Source organism: Desmodus rotundus, chromosome 13, assembly GCF_022682495.2.
Source record: "Desmodus rotundus isolate HL8 chromosome 13, HLdesRot8A.1, whole genome shotgun sequence".
NCBI lineage: Eukaryota > Metazoa > Chordata > Mammalia > Chiroptera > Phyllostomidae > Desmodus > Desmodus rotundus.
In genome coordinates this window covers 41,328,873-41,356,043 of record NC_071399.1, presented here as the reverse complement: position 1 = coordinate 41,356,043, position 27,171 = coordinate 41,328,873, and the positions used below count along the sequence as shown (strand labels likewise).

General features: G+C 39.6%; 1 protein-coding gene across 8 annotated transcripts in view; it reads left to right on the top strand.

The window, feature by feature from the left end:
• The window catches only part of CLYBL (citramalyl-CoA lyase), a 327,539-nt gene that overhangs the window by 170,845 nt on the left and 129,523 nt on the right, over positions 1–27,171 (top strand). For all 8 annotated transcript variants that reach the window (XR_006653760.2, XM_024578802.3, XM_045186655.2 and 5 more), the window contains one exon: positions 20,207–20,393. Coding sequence is in view for 7 of the 8 variants with exons in the window: in XM_024578802.3 (XP_024434570.2) it covers positions 20,207–20,393 (187 nt within the window). In the remaining variant the exon portion in view is untranslated. The remainder of the gene's footprint in view (positions 1–20,206; positions 20,394–27,171) is intronic.

Below are 27,171 nucleotides of genomic sequence, written 5' to 3'. Positions count from 1 at the left end.
CAGTGTTTGCTGTCAGAGGTGCTACCAGGCACCCAACTGCCAAAGGGTAGAGTGACTGAATGCTGCTGCTGCCACATTTATTAATAATCTCTGAGCCATATGGGTTATAAACGTGGGCCTCTGCTTTCATGTAAAACTTGCTCTCTTTTCTGGGATTCATTAATAATCACACAGTTGTATGAGGGCTCCTCCATTCCTGGGATTTGCCCCACTCACAGCTGTACACCTACCTGGAGAACCAGACTTCTGCGGGACTGCTGGGTGGCAGTGAGGGTCTGGTGGACACACAGCTTTTTGTCCATGTTTGTACACCCCACTGCCCTTACTGAGCAAGGGCCAGCTCATGCTAAACTCAGTATTTCTTGGCTGTGTGACCAGTACTGAATTTGATCAATACATAGCATGCCTATGATTTTGTAATTTTAATGTTTTTATTGTAGTAAAATATACAAATGATACAAGTGTTTTAAAATTCCTTGGCATTAAGTACATTCTCATTGTTGTGCAGCTGTCACCACCATCTCTAGAACTTTTCATCCTCCCAAACTGAAACTGTTCCCATTAAAAAATTACTCCCTATTCCTCCACCCCATTCTACCTCCTTTCTCTTGAATTTGACTACGCTAGGTACCTCATATAGGTGGAATCGTACATTATTTGTCCTTTTTGTCTGCCTTATTTCACTGAGCATAATGAACAACTTTAATTTTTGACATGGTACTTGTTTGCTTTCTCACTCTCTGTGAAAAAAGACCTCTATCACTGGGTGCACTTGCTTTGCCCCAAGGTATTGTGATGGTCTGAGAAGGCAGAGATCTGCTCTAAAACAGCGTGACACGAACTTTACCAAACTGGCAATAAACAAGGATTCTGCTTTCTTCTCTACTCCTGCTAAATCTGTTTCTTATCTGGCATCCAACCCTTTTCCTGGAGTTCCATGGCAAGGATAGGCCAGGAGGCAATTCCCTCACCAGTGCCCCTCCTTGTACTTGGCACCCCACAATGGCTGAAAGGCTGACCCATGGCCCATGAGTTGCCCCACTATGCCTTGGGTCCTTCCTTAGCAGCAAACCCACAGTGTACCACACACTGCTATCCTCTGTGTGTCTACTCTGGACACTAAAGACAATTTCTTCATTTCAGTACAAAATAGAGCACTTGATTAAGGTGTGATATAATTGCATAATGAGAGGCTTTGCCGTGAAAATACCTTGTCGGCTTTTTTGAAGTGGGCTGCACACTTATTTGTATTTGTACCACATGTTAATCTCCTGAGTTGCCCTGTTTGGCCAATGAGAGGACAGATCACTCTCATGCCCGAGGAAAGCTCCCCACTTCTCTGTGCACTGTTGCCATAGTAACTGACACAGTTTTTTGAAATAGGGAAGGAATCTCTCTGGGTTCTTGGGAACTTACCAAAGTGAAAACATAAGTAAGCCTCAATCATTGAATATTATAGATACTGGCATAAATAACTAATTATTAATAGTCATAAGCATGGTCAAAATTTGTAGGTGAATTTTACTGTCTCTTTGTGGGTGGGACCAGTGAATGGGCTCTAATCTTCACTCTCAATGTGCAGATTCTTCCATCAACATCAGAATTGTCATGCAAGCTCTGACCCCTGGAACATACAACATGGACCTCAATTTTTCCCAGTATATAACCTTAGAAGAGGCTTTCCCTCCTCCAACCCCCTCAAAGGATTGAAAAGACAGACCCAAGTAGAGGAATCTGCCAGGAATCTGTCATATAGCCGTGGATTTATGCAAACTTTTCTGTAAAAAATTTTTATTTTCAACCTCTATCAGATCTTAGAGTCAATCTTTTTAAAAGAAATTAAAGGTCTACATCATTTCTATATAGTATCCTAAATAGAAATGTATTGATGTATTATTTTTAAATGATGCTTTATATGTTTTCTTCTTATGTCTTAAATTTATAGACAAGTGAGAATTTATCAAAACTTATTAGAATTGTTGGAGGCAATTTCTTTTTCTTTGTTTTAGATTTTATTTATTTACTTTTAGAGAAGGGAAAGGGGGGGGAGAGGGAGAGAAACACCAATGTGTGGTTGCTTCTCACGCACCCACCACTGGGAACCTGGCCCACAACCCAGGCATGTGCCCTGACCGGGAATCAAATGGGTGACCCTTTGATTCACAGGCCTGCACTCAATCCACTGAGCCACACCAGCCAGGGTTGTGGAGGCAATTTCTAAAGGTCAAGGACACATAAAAGATTATTCTTTTTTTCTGGTTCCAAAACATTGCTTTAGTCATAACTGTACTAGAATGCATCACAAAGTACTTTAGAATAACATTTAAGTGGAAATGTAAAGTGATACCACCACTGTGGAAAGCAATATGGTGTTTCCTCAAAACTGTATATCCAAAGACATTGAAGGCAGAGAATAAAACAGGTGTGTACACCATTATTTGTACACCATGTCATAACAGCATTATTCACCAAAGCCTGAAGGTGGAAGTAACTAGTGTCCCTCAACTGATGAATGGATGGATAAACAGGGTGTGACATATGCACACAATGAAATATCACTCAGCCTTTAAAAGGAGGGGAATTCTGACAGATGCTACAGCCTGGATGAATCTTGAAGACATTATGCTGAGTGAGATAAGCCAGTCACAAAAAGTTAAATACTATGTGATTCCACTTCAGTGAGGTACCTAGACTAGTCAAATTTATAGAGGCAGAAAGTAGAATGGTGGTTGCCAGGAGCTGTGGGGAGGGGAGAATGGATAGTTAGTGTTTAATGAGTGCAGAGTTTTAGTTTGGGAAAATGAAAAATTCTGGAGAAAGATGGTGATAATTGTTACACAACAAAGCAGAAATGAATTTAATGCCAATGAATTGTAATGGTTAAAATGGTAAATTTTATGTTATGTATATTTAGCACAATAAAAAAAATCTGACTTGGTAGGGGAATAAAATAATAGAATGTAGATTAGTTCAAGGTGAAGATACTGATCTTGAAGAATTGTCATGACTCGGATTGTTTCATAGTTGCCCACAGGAAGCTGTGATAAAACTTCCCCAGGGCTTTGAGTCTCCAGCATCTTCTCTGGCCACCTTCACTCACTATATTATACCTCTTTTCTTTAAAAGGTCACTTCCTGAAAATTGCGGGGACTTCCCTTTACCTTTGTGCTCTTCCGAGGGATCTGCCCCCCTAGTGATCTAGTTATGTAGTGAAAACTAGAATGAGATCTGGGGTTGGGAGCTGCATCCAGCCAACAGGCCCCAGTTCCTGACCTGTGTGTGCTCACATAAAGTCCTCCTGTCCCTAGTCACCAGTATAATTTGAAAAGCCTGTCAATTTTTTTGACAAAAAATAAATATTATATAATATTACAATCTAATTGCTATTTAAAAACTCCAGCTGCTACATAAACACATTTTACCTAAATAAGAATACCTTTATTTAATAGACCGACAATGATAGGCCAACAGTGAGTTGGCCCAGCACTTGTAAAAGTGTCTGATATACTGATATACAGGGGTTTTGGGGAATATGAGTTCATTATAACTTCAGAAACAAAACAGCATGAGTTTGAACACATCGCTGGAGCACTGATACGTTCTCAGCAAAATAGAGGCTGGATTAATTGATATGTGTTAACTTGGGTTTCTGTCTGTACCACCTTCAATGTAGTCCTTCTTTCTCAAGATTTGGAAGTTTCCCTTCAGATCTAGTTTTTGATTGTTTTTATTACAAAAGAATTTGTCAAATAGTTTTTCTTCATCTATTGAGATGATCATATGGTTTTGTGAAAACTGTAAATTGAGTCAAACTGGTTCCAACTAAGGGGAAAATGTGACTTTTTGGAAAAAAACGTAGAGTCAGTAAGATTCAGCAGTGTACCCTAATGGGAGACACTAGAGTTGGCCTCAGCAAAACTCAACTGATGTAACTGTTTCATTACCGCAGGGCTTGTGGGTCATCAGAAGCTATTAAGTTGTAGTAAGTGTACAGTCTTTCTCACCTTTTGCTATATCCTCACTGCAATGCACTGAAGACAAATAGAAAGTTCCTAAAGAGTCGGGAAGTGAAAGAAGAAGAGAGAAGATAGAAATGAGGAAAGTAAGGGGAGAAGTAGGCTATGGGGAGCACCGGGCAGGGGCACTGGGCACAGGGAGCACACATTACACCACTCTAACTAAACATTGGGGTCTACGTGTATATCCTTCATAAGCTATATGTAGACAGCCTAACTCAGATGTGCCAAAAATATAACTTAATTTTCTGTAGTTAATCTCATTTTGGTCTGAAATTTCCATTCTTACTCATTGGTAAAAAAAAAAATACTTCCACGCCTGACTATTCAAATGATTGCTTCTTCTGGTTTAAAGTTTCTTTCTCATGAACACAGTCAATATTCAGTTTCAAAACTCTGCCCTGCCCTCTTCTTTCTGGCTGGGAAAGATCCAGGGATAGCCTATGCAATGACTTCATGGCAGCCTTCTCTTCTGGCTTTAATGGAGCTTAACATTTCTTGTGGCCCTTGGCCACTGTTCTCTGGCACAGTACTAATGATGGTGGACTCATGGTGTGTCCCTGGGGCAGATGATACAGGTGATGCACGGGGTTTGTCTGTAGGCTTTGGTCATGTCCCTGCGCTCACAGGTTCTGCTTAGGGCAGAGACTCAGCAGTGTCCATCATCTTCCCCAGCCCTGGCTGTCCACCCTGCCTCCTCAGTGTGTGAGCCTCACTCCAGCAGGCACACTGCAGAGGGGTCAGGCAGAAACTTCTGGATTTCTTATATATCCTGGGAGATTAGAAGCATCCTGCTGTAGCCCCTCCTGTTTCTAAACAACCCATATTGCCATGTTTGCTTTCCTCCACTGCTCCCATGAAGTTTCCTTCCAGCATTTGAAATGGGAAGTTGGCACAGTGGTCTTTTGCTTTCAGCTTCTGCCCTCAGCTTATCTTGGGGGTTATGTCACCTCTCTAGCCACCTTTGCTACCTGCAGATTCCTGGGATGGGGGAGTGGGCCAGGCAGGATCCTCCCCTCGAGTCTCATCGCTGGCACTCTCTTCCCCTCGGAGTTGCTCTCAGCATCCACAGGGCTTTGGCCCTGCCAATGACAGGGACTTGGAAGTTACATTTCATTCTCTGTTAAAAAAGCAAGTTTGTTATCTCATTGTGGACTTGATATAAAAATCTAGCTTGAGGTTCTAAGCCCAGCAAGGACTTCTGAGCGTTCACACCCCCACCCCCAAACCTTTGCAGTGATGGCTACAGGTGGGGAATGAAGAGCATCATGACTTCCAAGTGAGAAAACTACCACTCCTCTTAAAATTACCATTCCCCAGTCACTTGATTAGTGGCAAGTTGCATGATTGGTACCCAACTCCCCTGCTTAAATCTGGTAGAATTACATTCTGGCAACTGTTCATGACCAACAACCCAAGTCCTTTTAGGATTAATAAAACACTTGGTTGTACTTGCCAACCCCGGTGCAGAGGTTCTCATCTTTGGCTGCACTTCAGAGTCTCCCTGGACCTTTAAAGAAAAACCAATGCCTGGGATCACGGTGAGACTCAGGTTTAATTGGTTTGGGGTGTGGCCTGGTTTTTTTTTCTCTTTCTGAGTTCCCCAAGTGATTGTAATGTGCAGCTGAAGTAGAGACCTCTGCACTACCTCCCACCTAAGTAAATAAACTACTAACTTGAGTTTGGAAGTCACATACTAAATTGTAGATGCTCAAATGGACATTAGCTTAGTTCATTATTACTGCTATTTTTAATATTGTTAGCAATTTGAGTGTTAATTTTTCTAATCAGAAAGACTTTTCTATAAACGCAGTTATTTTTCATGTTTGCTGCATTTTCAGTTATGATCTTACTACTGTCACTGTGTGTATATATATATATATATATATATATATATATATATAGCACATGACTCACTTCGACATTTTTATTGGAACAGAATTTCCTGCATTAGGTCAGTGGCTGCACATTGGAATCATCTAGTGTGGTGGTCTGTGGGGAGGCTCCACCCACAGGGCCCCACCCCCACTCTGGGTGCCATGAATGAGAATAAGTCTACCAAGACAAGATCTGCTTGGGGAGGAAAGGTGGCCTATCTCTCAAAGGAGAAGGGCCTAGAGGCTTTTCCTCAATGGGCTTTTATTGGGTTCAATTTGCACAGGAATACAGGTAAAGCTCATCAATCATTGTCAGGCAGTAAGGATCAAACAATAGATTACAAACAAAGAACTCTGAGGGCTTATTCTGAGTCAGGGTCAGTTAGCTAAAGGGCTATAAGACTTTGGGAAACAAACTCATTTCAGGCTTGGACCCTTATCATTTAAATTGAGGGTATTAGCAAAGTAGGTTTTGTAGGGTTTTATGTATTCTTTCTTAGGCCTGATCACCCAGGGGAATCAGCCCTTTCCAGCACAGGTCCACACCCACCTCGGCATTGTTTCAGGCTTAAGGCAGGCAGGAGAAGTAGGGCAGCCAAGAGATTAGGAGACTTCTTGCAGACAGAATGAGGACTCAGGCTATGTCAAAGCCGAGGGGCGAGGGTCCAACACCCCCTTTGTCTATAGCCCCCCAAGTTGTTCCCTGAAGGCCCCCCTCATCGTGCCTGCCTTAGGTCATCCCTCCCTTGAGGAATCTTGTACGTCATTGGCTAACTGGTCGTGCACTGGGGCCCAAGCAGGGTGAAGTAAAGTGGGCAGAGGCAGCCCTTCTGCCAGGGAGATAAGCTTTGTCTTCTTAGTGCCTTATGGTCCCAAGGTCTCTGACTCAGCCTTAGCCATGGGGGTTTACAGCTTCTGAAACCAGGCAGGGTGGTTCCCAACAGTGGTCCTCCAATGAGGACCCATAGCCATGGGTCAGAATCTGCTGGGGAGCTTCTAGAAGTCCCAGAGCCTAGGCCTGCCTCACCCCAGACTAGTAACGTCAAACTTTCTGTGGTGGGGACTTTAGTGTCAGCATTAGAAAGCTCCCCAACAAATTATAATTTGACCCCAAGTTTGAGTCAACTTAGAGCAGTTTCTCAAACTTTCATGTGATAAGCATCCCCTGGGGATTTGTTAATAAGCAGGTTCTGATTTAGTGGTACTGGGGTTGGGCCTCAAAGCTCCCATGTGACAGGAAATGCTACTGTGAGAGATGGGAGATACTCATATGAGAACAGATAAGAGACCAGTGCTGCTGGTCTGCAGCAACACCTCTCTTAAGTGGCAAGGACATAGAGCTTCAAAACAAAACAAAACAAAACAAAAACATAGAGCTTGGGCCCTGTTACCAGTGAATTGAATTTGATGGCAGTGGGTGGGGTCCAGAATTTGACAGTTTTTAAAAGCTCCCCATGTAATGGTTACATTGACTCCCAGGTGGAGAACCCCTAAAGCACTGGGGACTAGCTCTGCCTCTAATTATATAAATGGTTGATAAGGGGCATCAGAGGGAAGAGGGTAGGGAGATGGCCAAACAAAGGCCAAGAGGGGGCCCTCCTCCACGAAGAAGAAACTCCTGGGGCCGCTGAGGGAATTCTTATCTAAAAAATTGTCCCTTTTGTAGAGAGAATTTACCAAAAATCTACCAGATTTTTTTCAACTCATCTCTTCTTTTTAATTTAATTTTTTATTTTTTAATATATTTTTAAAATTTATTTATGTTTTCCTTTTTTATTGTTGTTCAAGTACAGTTCTGTCCAATTTCCCCCAGCAACACCCCCTAGACCCACCCATTGCCACCTTCCCTGCTTGATCTTATCCCCTTTTGGCTTTGTCCATGTGTCCTTTCTATGTGTTCCTTGATGACACTTCCACTTCCATTATCCCCTCTTTCTCCCCTCTGGTTAACTGTCAGTTTGTTCTTTATTTCACTGTCTCTGGTTATATTTTGCTTGCTTGCTTGTTTTGTTGATTAGGTTCCACTTATAAGTGAGATCGTATGTTATTTGTCTTTCATTGCCAGCCTTATTTCACTTAGCATAATGCTCTCCAGATCCATCCATACTGTTGTGAAGGATAGTAGCTCCTATTTCTTTCTGCTCTATAGAATTCCACTGTGTAAATGTACCATAGTTTTTCATCCACTCATTTACTGATGGGCACTTAGGTTGCTTCCAGCACTTGGCTATTATAAATTGTGCTGCTATGAACATTGGGGTTCCTAGGTTCTTTTGAATTGGTGTTTCAGGATTCTTAGGGTATAATCCCAGCAGCGGAATTGCTGGGTCAAAAGGCAGTTCCAGTTTTAGTTTTGTGAGAAAATTCCATACTGTTTTCCACAGTGGCTGCACCAGTCTGCATTCCCACCAACAGTGCACTAGGGTTCCCTTTTTTCCACACCTCGCCAGCACTTATTGTTTGTTTATTTGTTTATGATGGTCATTCTGACCAGTGTGAAGTGTTATCTCATTGTGGTTTTAATTTGCATCTCTCTGATGGCTAGTGATGCTGAGCATCCTTTCCTATGTCTCTGGGCCCTCTGTATGTCCTTCTTGGAGAAGTGTCTGTTCAGGTCTTTGCCCATTTTTTAACTGGATTGTTTGTCATCCAGGTGTGGAGTTGTGTGAGTTCTTTATATAATTTGGAGATCAAACCCTGTCTGAGGTATCATTTGCAAATATATTTTCCCACACGCTTGGTTCCCTTTTCATTTTGCTGATATTCTCTTTAGCTATGTGGAAACTTTGTATTCTCATGAAGTCCCATTTGTTTATTCTTTCCTTTATGTCCCTTGCTCTAGGGGACATATTGGCAAAAATATTGCTGTGTGGAATATCTGAAATTTTCCAGCCTATATTCTCCTCTAGGACGTTTATGGTGTCATGACTTATATTTAAGTCTTTTATCCATCTTGAATTTATTTTTGTGTATGGTGTAAGTTGGTGGTCAAGTTTCATTTTTCTGCATGTAGCTGTCCAAATCTCCCAACACCATTTCATTTTTTCTATATTTTTATTTATTTATTTATTTTTAATTTTTAAAATTTTATATATTTTTCTTTTTTCACATTTTTAAAATTTTATTATTATTTTTAAAAATTTTATTGTTATTCAATTACAGTTGTCTACATTTTCACCCCACCCCAGCCAAACCCACCTCCCTCCCTTGCTTCTACCCTCCCCCTTGGTTTTGTCCATGTGTCCTTTATAGTAGTTCCTGAAAACCCTTTTCCCCACTGTCCCCTCTCCCCTCCCCTCTGGCTATTGTTAGATTGTTCTTAACTTCAGTGACTCTGGTTGTATTGTGTTTGCTTTTTTCTTTTGTTGATTATGTTCCAGTTAAAAGTGAGATCATATGGTATTTGTCCCTCACCGCCTGGCTTATTTCACTTAGCATAATGCTCTCCAGTTCCATCCATGCTGTTGCAAAGGGTATGAGCTCCTTTCTCTCTGCTGCATAGAATTCCATTGTTTAAATGTACCATAGTTTTTGATCCACTCATTTGCTGATGGGCACTTAGGTTGCTTCCAGCACTTGGCTATTATAAATTGTGCTGCTGTGAACATTGGGGTGTGTAGGTTCTTTTGAATTGGTGTTTCAGGGTTCTTGGGGGATAATCCCATCAGCGGAATTGCTGGGTGAAAAGGCAGTTGCATTTTTAGTTTTGTGAGGAAATTCCATACTGTTTTCCACAGTGGCCTCATCAGTCTGCATTCCCACCAACAATGTACTAGGGTTCCCTTTTGTCCACATTCTCTCCAACACTTGTTTGTTGATTTGTTTATGTTGCCCATTCTGACTGGTATGAGGTGGTATCTCATTGTGGTTTTAATTTGCATCTCTTTGATGGCTAGTGATGCTGAGCATCTTTTCATTTGTCTGTAGACCCTCTGTATGTATTCCTAGGGGAATTGTCTGTTCAAGTGCTTTGCCCATTTTTTAATTGGGTTGTTTGTCTTCCTGGGATGGAGTTGTGTGAGTTCCTTATATATTTTGGAGATGAGACCCTTTTCTGAGGTATCATTGGCAAATATGTTTTCCCATGCAGTTGGTTCTCTTTTCATTTTAATGTTTCTTTAGCCATGCAGAAGCTTTTTATTTTGATGAGGTCCCATTTGTTTATTCTTTCCTTTATGTCCCTTGCTTTAGGGGACATGTCCTTGAAGATGTTGCTGTGTGGAATATCTGAGATTTTCCTGCCAGTGTTTCCCTCTAGGACTTTTATGGTGTTATGACTTGTATTTAAGTCTGTTATCACCTTGAATTTATTTTTGTGTATGGTGTAAGTTTGTAATCAAGTTTCATTTTTTTGCATATAGCTGTCCAGATCTCCCAACACCATTTGTTGAAGAGGCTATTTTTGCTCCATTTTATATTTGTTCCCCCTTTTTCAAATATTAATTGACCGTAAAGTCTTGGGCTTATTTCTGGGCTCTCTGTTCTGTTCCATTGGTCTATGTGCTTGTTTTTATGCCAGTACCAGGCTGTTTTGATGACAGTGGCCTTGTAGTACAGTTTGATATCAGGTATTGTGATCCCTCCTGCTTTGTTCTTCTTTCTCAAAATTGCTGCAGCTATTTGGGTCGTTTATGGTTCCATATAAATTTTTGAAGTGTTTATTCTCTATTTGTGAAATATGTCATGGGTACTCTAATAGGGATTTCATTGAATCTATAAGTTGCTTTGACCATTTTGATGATGTTAATTCTTCCAATCCATGAGCATGATACATGCTTCCATTTGTGTCTTCCTTAATTTCTTTCTTCAGTGTTGTGTAGTTTTCTGAGTACAGGTCTTTTACCTCTTTGGTTAGGTTCATTCCTAGGTACTTTATTTTTCTTGTTGCTATATCAAATGGGATTTTTTTCCTGATTTCTGTTCCTGATGTTTCATTGTTGGTGTATAAGATTGCTTTTGATTTCTGAGTATTGACTTTGTATCCAGCTGTTTTGCCAAATTCATTTATTGAGTCAAGTAGTTTTTTGGTGGAGTCTATAGGATTTTCCGTGTACACTATCATGTCATCTGATATTGACATGACACTGTCAATGACTTTTTTTGTTTCCTCCCTTCCAATTTGGATGCCTTTTATTTCTTTTTCTTGTCTGATTGCTGTAGCCAGGACTTCCAATACTATGTTGAATAGGAGTGGTGAGAGAGGTCATCCTTGTCTTGTTCCTGATCTTAGTGGGAAAGCTTTTAGTTTTTGTCCATTGAGTATGATGTTGGCTGTAGGTCTCTCATATATAGCCTTTATTATGTTGAGGAATGCTCCCTCTATTCCCACTTTGCTGAGTGTTTTTTATCATAAATGGGTGCTGTACCTTATCAAATGCTTTTTCCACATCTATTGATATGATCATGTGATTTTTGTCTTTCCTTTTGTTTATGTGGTGTATTATGTTTATTGATTCGTGAATATTGTACCATCCTTGCATCCCTGGGATGAATCCCACTTGATCATGGTGTATGATCTTTTTAACATATTGCTGGATGCAATTTGCCAATATTTTGTTGAGGATTTTAGTGTGTATGTTCATCAGTGATATTGGCCTGAAATTTTCTTTCTTCGTTGTGTCTTTATCTGGTGTTGGGTTTAGGATGACGTTGGCTTCATAAAAAGTTTGGGAGTCTTCCCTCTTCTTGGAATTTTTGGAATACTCGAGAATGATAGGGGTTAGCTCTCCTTAAATGTTGTGTAGAATTCTCCTGTGAAACTGTCTAGTCCAGGACCTTTGTGTGCCAGGAGTTTTTTTTTATTACTGCTTCGATTTTACCAGCTGTGTTTGGTTGTTCAGGCCTTCTACTTCTTCTTGATTTGGTTTTGGAAGATTATATATTTCTACAGATTTGTCCATTTCATCTAGGTTTTCAAATTTGTTGGCATATAGTTTTTCATAGTAATTTCTTACAATCCTTTGTATTTCTGTCATATCATTTATAATCTCTCCTTTCTCATTTCTGAGTTTGTCTACTTGGGTCCTCTCTCTTTTTTTCTTGATGAATCTGCTTAAAGGGTTGTTGATTTTGTTTATCTTTTCAAAGAACTAGCTCCTGGATTTATTGATCTTTTGAATTGTTCTTTTAGTCTCTATGTCATTTAATTCTGCTCTGATCTCGTTTTTTCCTTCCTTCCTTGTACTTGCTATGGGCTTTGTTTGTTGTTGTTCTTTGAGTTCCTGTAGATGTAGAGTTAGGTTGTTTATTTGAAATGTTTCTATCTTTTATAGGTAGGCCTGTATTGCCATGAATTTCCCACTCAGGACTGCCTTCGCTGTGTCCTATAAGTTTGGATGGTTATGAGTTCATTTTCATTTGTTTCTAGAAACTTTTTGATTTCTTCCTTTATCTCTTTATTAACCCATTCATTGTTTAATAGCTGCTATTCAATCTCCATGAGTTTGAATGTTTTTGAGTCTTTTCCTTTAGGCTTTTTTCTAGTTTCAAGCCCTTGTGGTCTGAGAAAATGCTTGATATAATTTAAATTTTCTTGAATTTGTTGAAGCTTGTTTTGTGTCCTATCAGGCATTCTATCTTTGAAAATGTTCTGTGTGCATTTGAAAAAAAATGTGTATATTGCTTCTTTGGGATGAAAGGTTCTGTATATATCAGTTAAGTCCATTTGATCTTGGGCGTTGTTCAATGCTGCAATATCCTTGTTGACATTTTATTTGGAAGATCTATTCATTTTTGGCAGGTGGGGTGTTAAAATCCCCTAGTGTAAGTGTATTGGTGTCTATATCTTTCTTGTGACCCTCCAAGATTTTCCTTATATGTTTGGGTGCTCCTATGTTGGGTGCATATATGTTTATAATGTTTATGTCTTCTTGATGGATTCTTCCCTTGAGTATTTTGAAATGTTCTGTCTCTTTTTACCTTGAGTATTATGAAGTGTCCTTCTTTCTCTTTTCATGGCCTTTGTTTCAAAGTCTATTTTGTCTGATGTAAGTATTGCTACCCCAGCTTTTTATTTCCTGTCCATTTGCTAACAATTGTTTAGATTCAATTGTTAATAATTGTTGATAATTGGGAATTTATTGCCATTTTAATGTTCATAGTTGTGATCTTTTTTTCTTATATAATTTCCTTTAACATTTCATATAATAATGGCTTGGTGATGGTGAAATCCTTTAGTTTTATCTTGTCTGGGAAGCATTTTATCTCCCCTTCAATTCTAAATGATAGCTTTGTTGGATAGAGTAATCTAGGTTATAGGTCTTTGCCATTCATCACTTTCAATAGTTCTTGCCCGTCCCTTCTAGCCTGCAAAGTTTCTTTTGAGAAATAAGCTAACAGTCTATGGGAACTCTCTTGTAGGTAACTGTCTCCTTTTCTCTTGCTACTTTTAAGATTCTCTCTTTATCTTTAACCTTTGGCATTTTAATTGTGATGTGTCTTGGTGTGGTTCTCTTTGGGTTCAACTTGTTTGGGACTGTCTGTGCTTCCTGAACTTGTATGTTTTCACCAAAGTAGGGAAGTTTTCTTTCATTATTTTTTCAAATAAGTTTTCAATTTCTTGCTCTTCTTCTCCTTCTGACACCCCTGTGATTTGGATGTTGGTATGTTTGAAGATGTCCTAGAAGCTCCTTACCCTATCCTCATTTTTTTTTAATTATTTTTTCTTCTTGCTGTTTTGATTGAATGCTTTTATCTTCTTTATGTTCCAAATTGTTGATTTGAATCTTGGCTTATTCCCTCCACTGTTTGTTCCCTGTAGATTTTTTCCATGTTTCACTTAATGTAACCTTCAATTTTCTGCCTGGGTCTTTTTTTCTTTTCTGTTGCAGTATCCATTGAGTTTCTGGAGCATCCTGATAACCGGTGCTTTGAATTCTGCATCTGCTAGGTTGCTTATCTCCATTTCATTTCATTGTTTTTCTGGAGTTTTGTTCTATTCTTTCATTTGGGCCATATTTGTTTGTCATTTTGTCAGCTTCCCTGTCTTTGTTTCTGTGTATTAGGTAGAGCTGCTTTGACTCCCTGTCTTAGTAGCATGGCCTATTGTAGAAGAGTTGTATGGTGTTCAGCCTTAGGTAATTGCCAGGGCTGGGCAACATGTGTCACAGCTCTGTGGCTCTGTGTGGAGGAGGGCTCAGAGAGGGGACTATGCCGCAGGAGTTTTGTCTGGGAGGAAGCCATTTCCTGGCACTTGCCCTGATGCCAGTCACTTCATTTTCTCCTTCTATGCCATTGGTGCCCTTCCAGCTATTGCCCTGGTGCTGAATCCTAGAGGGAGTGGGTCTGTGTAAGTATTAAGTTCATTGTGAGACCTTTAGGATGAGTCTCTTATGAGTCCTGCATTTTCTTCCATTGCCCCAACCCCCAGTTTTTTACAGCCAGAAGTTATGGGGACCTAACTTCCTAGGGCTGGAACCCAGGGCTGGGTGGTCTGGCTGGGTCTGGGATCTCTTACTCCTGAGGTATCTCTCTCGATTTCTATCCACTAAACATGGATGTGGGACTGACTGCTCTCTGTCTCTGTGCCCCTTGGTGCCTCTCTGTGACCCCATCTCTCCATGCTTCTCCATGCATCTCTGTGTCTTGGCACTTCCTACCCATCAGGATGAAAGTGGCTTCTTTAAATATTCGTTGGACTTCAATACAGCTGAATTTTCTGAAATTTCTGGGTGATATTTGTTTTATAATCTGGTTGTAATTTTTTTCTGTAGTTGTGTGAGGAGACAAGGTGTGTTTACCTACGCATCCATCTGGATGGGAAGTCTGGGGTCTCTTTTATAAGGGCACTAATCCCATCCATGAGGGCTTCATTTTCATGACTTAATCACCTTCCAAAGGCCCCTCCTCCTAATACCATACCATTGGGAATTAGGTTTCAACATATGAATTCTAGGGGGACACAAACTTTAAGTCTATAGCAATTCCCAAAAGGAATTAGGTCAAATGACTTAAAATTCCTGTGTCAAGGGGTAGGAACCTTTTAAAAATCTCACTTTTTAAAGTATCTTAATTGTTATCATCATTTGGCCCTGCAGAAAGCTTGTAGCCACCTTGATTAACTTTAGCCTTTTTTTTTAAGATTTTTTTTTTTAATTTTTAGAGAGAAGGGAAGGGAAGGAGAAAGAGAGGGAGAGAAACATCAGTGTGTGGCTGCCTCTCATGAGCCCCCCACTGGGGACCCGGCCTGCAACCCAGGCATGCGCCCTGACTGGGAATTGAACCCGTAGCCTTTGGTTTGCAGGCCCGTGCTCAATATACCTGAGCTACACCAGCTAGGGCTAACTTTAGCCTTGATAGCAGAACCAATCTTTGCTGGTTCTTGTTTGCTTATGAGTGACAAATTTGTTTAAAGATAAAAGGTCAGAAAAGGCTCAGGGATCAGGTGGCTCTTGAACTGAACTTGAAGGACCCATAATGTTCAAATAAACTGAGATGAAAAAAAACTCTGCCATCAGAAGCACAGCAGGAATAAAGATAACAGTTTTATTGAATGAATACAATGAATACAGCATATTGTGGAGACAGTCATAATCTAATTTTCCTTGAGTGGATAGTTGCTTCATATGAATAGTGGGGTATAAATTGAGGAATGGAATATCAACTGAGACTGAACTTAATCAGGTAGGTAATGGGGAGTTGTTGATAGTTCGTACCAGGGGAAGATATGAGCAAAACATTATTTTGATGATTGTAGAAGACTTTGGGAAACCAGAAACATTTTTAACAGTGGCAGGATATTTTTTAAATGATTATCTGTTTTAAAAATTATACATCATGTAAATGTGCTAGGAATGATTTGCTTGCTCTAGTGCTTAGCATATAACAGTGGTGTTACTTGTCATGCCACAAAAGGCCCATCTGCCACGTCTGGGCAGCCGAGGCTCTGAGATTCAGTGTGCTTGGAGACAATAGTGGCTGGATCCAAAATGGTGGTAAGAAGCTATGTCACATGGAGGAAATCTCAGTGTTCATGAAGTGAAGGTCAGTTACCACTGGGACAGAGATGTCCAGACGTCCAGGCTGTCAGAGACAGCTGGAAAGGAAAGGCGATGTGAGAGCTTCAGGAAGGGCCGTCTTTCCCCTACAGACATTCTGACTCTTGCTTTAGTTGTTACACATGAGTTTACAACAAATCCTGATGAGAAGTGACTTTCCCCAAGCATTTCCTGCAAAATAAAAATTTCGTCTCTTTTAATAGCATTTTTGCTATTTTTGAGGAAATTTATATTGAAAATTTTGGTTTCCAGTGTGGAAGATAAGTGAAATGTGATTGCTGTTGTTTACATCATTATATTTTCTCTGTTTTTAAAGATAAACCAGAAATTCTGAATCAGTATAAAATGGTGACAGATATTTCAGGCATTCTTCAATTAGCAGACCATAATACATTTTATATTAAATAAAATGCCTTCTTCCTGTACAACAATAACGAAACTGCAGAAACAGAAATCAGGAAAAAAATCCCATTTGATATAGCAACAAGAAAAATAAAGTACCTAGGAATAAACCTAACCAAGGAGGTAAAAGACCTGTACTCGGAAAACTACACAACATTGAAGAAAGAAATTAAGGAAGACACAAACAAATGGAAGCATGTACCATGCTCATGGATTGGAAGAATTAACATCATCAAAATGGCCATACTACCCAAAGCAATTTATAGATTCAATGCAATCCCTATTAGAGTACCCATGACATATTTCACAGATATAGAACGAACATTTCAGAAATTTATATGGAACCATAAACGACCCCGAATAGCTGCAGCAATTTTGAGAAAGAAGAACAAAGCAGGAGGGATCACAATACCTGATATCAAACTGTATTACAAGGCCACTGTCATCAAAACAGCCTGGTACTGGCATAAAAACAGGCACATAGACCAATGCAACAGAACAGAGAGCCCAGAAATAAACCCAAGTCTTTACGGTCAATTAATATTTGACAAAGGAGGCAGGAGCATAAAATGGAGCAAAAACAGCCTCTTCAACAGATGGTGTTGGGAGATCTGGACAGCTACGTGCAAAAAAATGAAACTCGATCACCAACTTACGCCATACACAAAAATAAACTCAAGATGGATAAAAGACTTAAATATAAGTTATAACACCATAAAAGTTCTTGAGGAAAACATTGGCAGGAAAATCTCAGACATTCCACGCAGCAACATCCTCACACACATGTCCCCTAAAGCAAGGGACATAAAGGAAAGAACAAACAAGTGGGACCTCATCAAAATAAAAAGCTTCTGCAAGGCTAAAGAAAATAGCACCAAATTACAAAGAGAACAAACAGTATGGGAAAACATATTTGGCAATGATACCTCAGACAAGGGCCTGATCTCCAAAATATATAAAGAACTCACACGACTGCACTCCAGGAAGACAAACAACCCAATTAAAAAATGGGCAAAGGACTTGAACAGACACTTCTCCAATGATGATACACAGAGGGCCCAGAGACATATGAAAAGATGCTCAGCATCACTGGCCATCAGAGAGAGGCAAATTAAAACCACAATGAGGTACCATCTCACACCGGTTAGAGTGGACAACATAAACAAATCCACAAACAAATGTTGGAGAGGATGCAGAGAAAAGGGAACCCTAGTACATTGTTGGTGGGAATGCAGACTGCTATGGCCACTGTGGAAAACACTATGGAATTTCCTCAGAAAACTAAAAATGGAATTGCCCTTTGACCCAGCATTCCACTGCTGGGATTATACCCTAAGAACACTGAAACACCAATCCAAAAGAACCTATGCACCCCAATGTTCATAGCAGCACAATTTACAATAGCCAAGTACTGGAAGCAACCGACGTGCCCATCAGCAAACGAGTGGATCCAAAAACTATGGTATACTTACACAATGGAATTCTACGCAGCAGAGAGAAAGAAGGAGCTTATACCCTTTGCAACAGCATGGATGAAACTGGAGAGCATTATGCTAAGTGAAATAAGCCAGGCGGTGAGGGACAAATACCATATGATCTCACCTTTAACTGGAACATAATCAACAAAAGAAAAAAGCAAACAAAATACCACCAGAGACATTGACGGGGGAAACTGTCTAGCAGTGGCCAGCGGGGAGTGGGGTGGGGACATTGGGAAGAGGGGATTGCAGGAACTATTATAAAGGACACATGGACAAAATCGGGGGGGGATGGTGGGGGTGGGGGAGGGAGGTGGGTTCAGCTGGGGTGGGGGGAGGGAAGGGGAGAAAAGGCATATAACTAATTGAATAACAATAAAAAATAAATTAAAAAATATATAAATAAATAAAATGCCTTCTAAGACATGTACACTTATTTTTTTCCTTTTCTTTTTCTTTTTATTAATGGCATTTTAAAAATTGTTGTTCACATACAGTTGTCTCTATTTTCCCCCCAACTCTCCCCCCACGCCACCCATCCCCACTTCCCACCCTCAATCCTACCTCCCTTTTGCTTTCTCCATGTGTCCTTTACACACTGACATGTACACTCTTAAAATCTATATCTCACCATACCTCTCTCACATAGCACAGTGCTTATTTGTGAAAAATTAAGACTCAGACTCAAATTTCAGAATGAAGATTGGCTGCAAGGAAGAATAAGGGAGCCCCCACAGGAGACAGTGATTTTTCTTGAGATACATTGTCAGAAGGTCATTAATCATGGCAAAATATTATAACCATTTGAAATAATTGATGGCATTAACTTAGGATAACTATCAAAAAGAGCTTTTGTGAAGAGTATAGCTGACATATTTTTGAAAAGGATGATGTTATTTAGCCAGGGTAGAGTAAACAGGGCATTACCAATTTCCTGGGGCTTTAACCTTTCCTCAACTGGAGCTTCGTGACATTTACCTTTGTCTATTATAGGCAAGATAGTCATGGATGTGTGACTGGGGTTAGAAGACTCTAGAACTTAGTTTGATGTTCTTCTATCTCCATCTTGAAATTTCTAATAAACTTTGAACAAGGGGCTCTGCATTTTGATTTTACAGTGAGCACCGCAAATTATGTAACTGGTCCTGATTTTCAGATAAGCAAACCAGAACCAGCAAAGGATTGGTTCTGCTATCAAGGCTAAAGTTATTCTTAGCTGGTGTAGCTCAGTGGATTGAGTGCAGGCCTGCAAACCAAAAGGCTGCTGGTTCGATTCCCAGTCAGGGTACACTCCTGGGTTGCGAGCCAGGTCCCCAGATAAAAGCCGATTTCACCTTCCTTTACCATATATTATGGGCTAAAAATTGATTTTCCCAGGATCAAGCTATGGACTAGGTGAGGGGTGAGGGCTGCTGTGAGCCAGTGGTGCTTCTAGACAACTTATTTCCTTAGGAGGCCAGACTGAGTACTGTAGGAGCAGGCGAGGGTTACTGACAACTCAAGTTTCTCCATTAACAACAGCAGCAGCTGCTACTCCTTTTGCTATGCCCACCACCACATCAAGGAGCTAGAATCTTCTAGGCTCAGGCTAAATGCTTCATGTGCATTATTTCCTTTTTCTTAATCCTCTCAATATCCTGCAAAATGAGTATTATTTTTGTAATGAAGAATCTGAAGTTTCCAGTAATTAAGTTCCCCACAATTACAGAGCTAGTAGTGGTCTTTTCTCATTAACTGTCCTCTCTACTCAAGAAGTGACCAACTATGGCCAACTATCCTTCTCTGTTATAAAAACTGCACTTGAGCCCTAGTTGGTGTGGCTCAGTGGATTGAGTTCTGGCCTGTGAACCAAAGCATTGCTGGTTTGATTCCCAATCAGGGCATATGCCTGGGTTGCAGGCCAGGGCCCCAGTAGGGGGTGTACAGGAGGCAACCACACATTGATGTTTCTCTCCCTCTCTCTAAAAATAAATAAATAAAATCTTAAAAAAAAACTGAACTTGAATCATATAATAGTCTGGAAAAGACTCATGCTTACATAGTTTGTTTTCTATCGTTTTACTTTCATGTAATTGTGGATAGTGTTATTATTTAGGAACTTTTGGATATAAATGTCTCCTTTTACTCCATGGATGATATCTGGACAGTGTGCTAATACTGAAGGGTTTTTTCAAGAAGAAATAGGTATAACCTCCTTCTTTTCTCAGAAAACTGTGTCACTAAAGAGTGTTATATATTTTTAAACCTCAGTCAAAATGACATTTTGTTCCTTGGTTATTTCTGTTGTTGTTTTCCTAGCTATTTATGTGTGATTGCATTCTGCCATAATTTTAAAAGGGTATCCATGTTTTCTATTTTAATTTTGCATCAAAATCAGGTTTTTAAAAAATTTATAAATGAATTCTATTCTGGACTAATCCCAATTATGTCTCCTGCAGGAAAAAATTTCTGGCAGCTGATGTGCCCAGGTTTGGATATAGTTCCTCATCCAATCACAAGTACATTCCTCGGAGGGCAGTGCTCTATGTACCTGGAAATGATGAAAAGAAAATAAAGAAGATTCCCACCCTGAATGTAGATTGTGCAGTGCTTGACTGTGAGGATGGTGTGGCTATGAACAAAAAGGTAATGAGATAATTTTTTTCTTAGGATGGCAAAAAGAAAGGGATTGAAATTTGGTGCTCTCCTGGTAGTATTTGCTCCAAATAGTGAGCAAATGCTACCCTACTGTTCTTCCCTTTTGCCGATTACTAATCTATTCTTTTAAAAAATTATTTATTTTTAAAATATATTTTACTGATTATGCTATTACAGTTGTCCAATTTTTTTCTCCCCTTTATTCTCCTCTGCCCTGTAGCCCCCCTCCCACAATCATTCCCCCACCTTAGTTCATGTCCATGGCTCATATATTTAAGTTCTTTGGCTTCTGCGTTTCCCATACTATTCTTCACCTCCCCCTGTCTATTTTGAACACACCATTTATGCTTCTTATTCCCTGTACCTTCCCCCCCTCCCCCTCCCACTCCCCTGTTGATAACCCTCCATGTGATCTCTATTTCTGTGGTTCTGTTCCTGTTCTAGTTGTTTGCTTAGTTTGCTTTTGTTTTTGTTTTAGGTGTGGTTGTTAATAACTGTGAGTTTGCTGTCATCTTTACTGTTCATATTTTTGATCTTCTTTTTCTTAGATAAGTCCCTTTACCATTTCATATAATAAGGGCTTGGTGATGATGAACTCCTTTAACTTGACCTTATCTGAGAAGCACTTTATCTTCCCTTCCATTCTAAATGATAGCTTTGCTGAATACAGTAATCTTGGATGTAGGTCTTTGCCTTTTATGACCTGGGATACTTCTTTCCAGCCCCTTCTTGCCTGAAAGGTCTCTTTTGAGAAATCAGCTGACAGTCTTATGGGAACTCCTTTGGAGGTAACTGTGTCCTTATCCCTTGCTGCTTCTAAGATTCTCTCCTTCTCTTTAATCTTGGGTAATGTAATGATGATGTGCCTTGGTGTGTTCCTCCTTGGGTCCAGCTTCTTTGGGACTCTCTGAGCTTCCTGGACTTCCCGGAAATCTATGTCCTTTGCCAGATTAGGGAAGTTCTCCTTCATTATTTGTTCAAATAAGTTTTCAATTTTTTGCTCTTCCTCTTCTCCTTCTGGTACCCCTATAATTCGGATGTTGGAACGTTTAAAGATTTCTTGGAGGTTCCTAAGCCTCTCCTCATTTTTCTGAATTCTTGTTTCTTCATTGTTTTCTGGTTGGATGTTTCTTTCTTCCTTCTGGTCCACACCGTTGATTTGAGTTCCAGTTTCCTTCCCATCACTATTGGTTCCCTGTACATTTTCCTTTGTTTCTCTTAGCATAGCCTTCATTTTTTCATCTAATTTGCAACCAAATTCAACCAATTCTGTGAGCTTCCTGATTACCAGTGTTTTGAACCGGTGTATCTGATAGGTTGGCTATCTCTTCTTTGCTTAGGTGTATTTTTTCTGGAGCTTTGATCTGTTCTTTCATTTGGGCCATTTTTTTTTGTCTTGGCATGCCTGTTATGTAAAGGGGTGGAGCCTTAGGTGTTCATCAGGGCCAGGGAACACTGGTCTCTGAGCTGTGAGGCTCTACGTGGGGGAGGGACTGAGAGGGAGCAATGGCGTTTGCTCTACTCTCTGCCGGATTTCAGTCACTCCCTCCAGTGCCCACAATCAAATTGGGCCCCTCTGGTGCTAATTCCCGAGTGGGTGGGCTTGTGCACACTTTAGGCCCCTGTGGGCCTCTCTAATGAACTCTCCTGTGAGACTGGGAGTTTCTCCTGCTGCTGCCTCAACCCCTATGGGTGTTTTCAATCAGAGGTTTGAGGCTTTATTTCCCCACGCTGGAGCCCTGGGTTGCGTGGTCTGCTTCTCTCCCCTGCTGTTCCTACTGGTTTATCTATGTGTGAATGTAGGGTCTGCCAGCCACCACCTTGTGGAGTCTGCTAGGTGCAGCCTGGCTTGCCCCATTCCACAATCCGCCACCTTGCTATGTCCGCCAGCCACTGCCTTGCCGAGAATCCTCTCTGTCCAACTGCCCATATCTGCCCCTCCTACTGGTCTGGCCGAATGTTTGTTCTTTATCTCCTTGGTTGTTGGACTTCCATACAGTTGGATTTTCTGTCAGTTCTGGTTGCTTTTCATTTTTAAATTGTTGTTGTCCTTTTGGTTGTGCGAGGAGGCACAGTGGGTCTACCTACACCTCCATCTTGGCTGGAATGGATACAACTCTTTAGATTAATTTTTTTTCTTGGAGATTCTAGCAAACAAATACTTGCTCTAATTTTTTAAGTTAATTTCTAGCATCTTCGTAATCATCAACCAAAGGATTTCTAAATATTTGGGAAAATATTAGAATAAATGTGGAATCCAAAGTGTTTATTCAAAGCCTTTGGCATGTTTTAATGAAAGTACAATTAATCTTTTTCCCAGAGATTAAAATAAATCAGCCTTTTCTTGAAGGCTATAATGTGATTCTAGTATGCTCACTTCCAAAGCTCATATTGTGCACTCTAAGAGTAGATGCTAAATTGTAATTCCAGTTTTCTTTGACCCAGGGAAATTCTCTTTACTTGTTTGCCTCAATTTCTTTTCCATAGTGTGGGATGACAAAAATCTTCTTTTGTCAGGGACAAGGATTATTAGGAGGAAAAAATTTTATAAAATGCCTGTGAGTATCTTGATTCCCTATAGGAAATAGAGCATATAAATCCTGTAATAATCATGATTAGAGGGGAATTTATTTTAGCATGTAACACAGGGAGCCATTAGGTACCCTGATAAACTTCTAATTATATTTCTTTACAAATCTTGAGGCTCTCTTCACATACTCACCTGAGTATGTTTCCTGCCATTCTAATAAGTTGGAAATATGGTCTATTATTGCTTTATATTTCCTTCCTATTCATCTGTGTTCATCAGCTCTTTCTTGTACTCAGAGCCACTACTCAGGAAGAACCTAAGGAGGGGTAGGGGAGAGAAGAGTTTATGATGGGCAATGTGCTCGCCATCTTGGCATCTATGTCTTCATCAGGACACTCCAGTTCTATAGCCTAATACAGTTAAATTTTGCATTAATTGCTAGCCATACTGTTTTATGCATGCTGAGCATTTTTTAATTTTTAATTTATTTATTTTAGAGAGGGGAAGGGAGGGAGAAAGAGCAGGAGAGAAATATGGATCAGCTGCCTCCCACATACCTCCAGGTGGGGATCTGGCCTGCAACCGGGAATATGCCCTAACAGTGCATCGGAACCGGCAGCCTTTCGTTTTGAAGGATGATGTTCAATCCAGTCAGCCACACCAGTGAGAGCATGAGCTTTTAGTGAACTGAATTTCCCTTTCTTATCCACAGAAAGTTCTGGCAAGCCAGGCTAGTACTTGTAAAAAAAAAAATTTGTTTTTCTTAAAATCTTTATCCAAGATTTATTTTATCTCATATATCTCATTTCATAGCCCTGCCCTGTCAAGAAATTTTTGGATTTTGATTTCATCATCCAGCATTTATATTATCTGAGCATTTGAGCAGTATACCATATAAAAATTTAACAAGTTTCTGATGGAAATGTTGAAGAAGTTGGAGCCAGGTCCTGCACAAGTATGCCACTAGAAACTTCTGTTCCAATTTATTTAACAAGCATTTATGTTGTGCTGACTAAATGCCAGACACTGTTCTAAGCACTTTAGTTTGCATAACAATCCAGTGAGGTGCAATTATACTCCTTCTACTGATAAGGAAACTAAGGCATGGAGAGGTCAAGTTCATGAATCAATACTGTGAATATTGTTATTCAATCACACAGCTCTCCTAAAATTCAATCTTTTCACAAGGATTATAAGAGATTTTTTTCTAGTGCCATTTCTTTTTTTTTTAAGATTTTATTTATTTTTAGAGAGAGAAGGGAAGGAGAAAGAGAGGGAAAGAAACATCAATCTGTGGTTGCTTCTCACTTGCCCCCCGCATGGGGACCTAGCCTGCAACCCAGGCATGTGCCCTAGACGGGGAATCGAACCAGTGACTCTCTGATTCGCAGGCCTGTGCTCAATCCACTGAGCTATGCCAGCCAGGGCTCTAGTGCCGTTTCAAAATGAATATACCTTTCTTATCTACCTGCCTAGGAATACCTTCTCCCCTGACACCTCTACTTTGCCAGAAAAGTGATGAGACTTGGATTGATAAGACTTGATCTTGAAAAACCCATGTCAGTACCTAGTTGTTACTGCCCTTTTTTTGAAATGTGGAGACACAAAAATGGTAATAAGACACAATTTACTGAGAGTTTTCTATGTAAGCAGTACTATATTAAATGCTTGGTTTATCTTATTTCATTGAATCTTTACAGCAAAGTTTTGAAATATGTGCAAGGTCACAGTGCCATTAAACAGCAGAACCAACATTTGTATCTTTTGCCAGTAGTCAGCCTCAGCCTCATCTGTCAGCATAATCCATAATTAACCATTTTCTCCTTTCTTGGATAGTTAGTGCCTTGACTTCTCTTTCTCTTTTGTTACCATTGTGTACCCCATGGTTTTCAAAGATTATGACAGGAGTTCTGTGTTCATATCTGCAAATTCTTTCAGTATTCTGAGATTGTAATCCACTTAGAACTAGGGACTTCAATTCATTTGCAATGTTCAGATAAGTCTGACACTTCTCACATGCCTCATATTCTTTTTTTTTTTGACATTTCATTTATTTTTATTCATATTCCTTTTTCTTTCTCGAAGTCTCACCTCTTAATAATGTTTCTTTTTAAAAAAGAATTTATATGCTTTTAGAGAGAGGGGAAGAAAGAGAGAGAGAGAGAAAACATTGATGTGAGAGAGAATCACCAATCAGTTGCCTTCTACACTGAACCTTCTATACACACTCAGGCATGTGCCCTGACCAGAAATTGAACCAGCAACCCTTTGGTTTAGGGGGTGATGCCCAACCAACTGAGCCACATCAGTCAGGGCTAAACACTCAGTATTTAAATCAGTACTGAGTACCTATACAACCAGGCATCATGGCAGCAGGAGGTGAACAAAGATTGCATGGTCTCTAAACCTGGACAAGTCAAAGGCTGGTGGTGAGAGAGGGGGAAAAAAGTCAATGACTATAATCTAACAAGATAGGTCTATAAAAATGCATACTTTTTATTATCAGTTGGTTCTAAGTATTTTTTAATTTCCATTTTATCTGTTGCTTGAGCTATGAAATACATAGGAGTACTTCCCAAATTCTCTGTGATGAAGAACTAGTTTGGTTATTTTTATTGGTTGTTACTTGGTTTTATTTTTTAAATATTTCCAATCTATTGTGGACTTATACTTTGGCAAAATCCAAAAAGAAAAGAATTGCTAGAAAATTAAATGCTGCTTGGGTGTCACAGTAATGTCAAGTGCTATAGAAGTTTCTAAATTCATACTCCCCATTTCTTACTTACCTCTTAGTGGTGTGGGCATTGTCAGAGTTTGTGGACCAAGAGTAGTCCAAAAACCACAGTTTGAGCAGCAGGAACTTAAAATTTTTAAATTTCCAAGTGTATGGAAGATATTTTAATTTACGCATTCTTTTGTTACTGACTTCTTGCTTAATTGATGATGGTTACAGAATGTGATCTGAAGATGCTGAATTTTGCATATTTGTTGAGTTCTACTTTATGGCCTAATATGTAAGCCACTTTTGTAAATGTTTCATCTGTGCTTAAGAAGAATGTGTATATTTTGTTTACTAGATGCAGAGTCCTATATTTTTTTCAGTATACCAAGTTAATTATGTTGTTAGTTATGTTGTTAAAATATCCAAATCTTTATTGATTTTCATCTGTTTGATATATCACTTACTGAAGCTAGTTTAAATTTACTCTCCAATGGAAAATTTGCCAGTTTGTAGTTCTATCAATTTTTGCTGCTTATAGTTTGAGCCTATATTATTAGGTATATACAAATGTAGAATTATTATATCCTCCTAGTATATTTAATCATTTGTTATTATGCACTGATGCTCCTTATCCCCTAAAAAGCTTTTTGCTTTAAAGTTTGTGGTCTGATATGAATACATCAGCTTTCTTTTGGTTGATTAGTATTTGCAAAGTATATTGTTTTCAGCCTTTTACTTTCAATTTTTATATATCTTTATGTTTTGTTGGGGTTTTTTTTAGGTTTTGGTTAGCCTTTATTCTGAGATTGAGAGTCCATTCAGCATCTTTTTCTTTTCTTTTTTTTTTACTGTTCTGAGCTAATATTTTCTTCTTTTTAAAAATTTTTATTGTTATTCAATTACAGTTGTCTGCATTTTCTCCCCATCCCTTCACCCCACCCCAGCCAAACCCACCTCTCTCCCCCACCTCCACCCTCCCCCTTGATTTTGTCCATGTGTCCTTTATCTTTATGTTTTAAATATCTCTCCTATTCTTTAAACTTTTATATCCATGTGGACAACCTCTATTTTCTAAATGAAACATTAATCCACTTTTTTTGAAAGATTTTATTTACTTATTTTCAGAGAGAGGGGAAGGGAGGGAGGAAGAGAGGGAGAGAAACATCGATGTGCAAGAGGAGCATTGATCAGTTGCCTCTTGCATGTCCCCAACCAGAACCTGGACTGCAGCCCAGGCATGTGCCCTGACCTAGAATCAAATCAGCAACCTTTCCATTTGTGGGATGACACCCAACCCACAGAGCCCTCCCGGTTGGGGCAATCCTCTTACTTTTAATGTATTACTGATCAATTTAGATTTAAATATGCCATTATATTTTCTCCTGTTTTTCTCACCTATTCTGTTTCTTTCTCTCATATATATATTTTTTGCCCTTTAAAGATATTTGACTTCTTTGGTTATTTTCATCAGTCCATTTTTCACTCTTCAAAGTTAGAAGTTGTGACTGTATTTC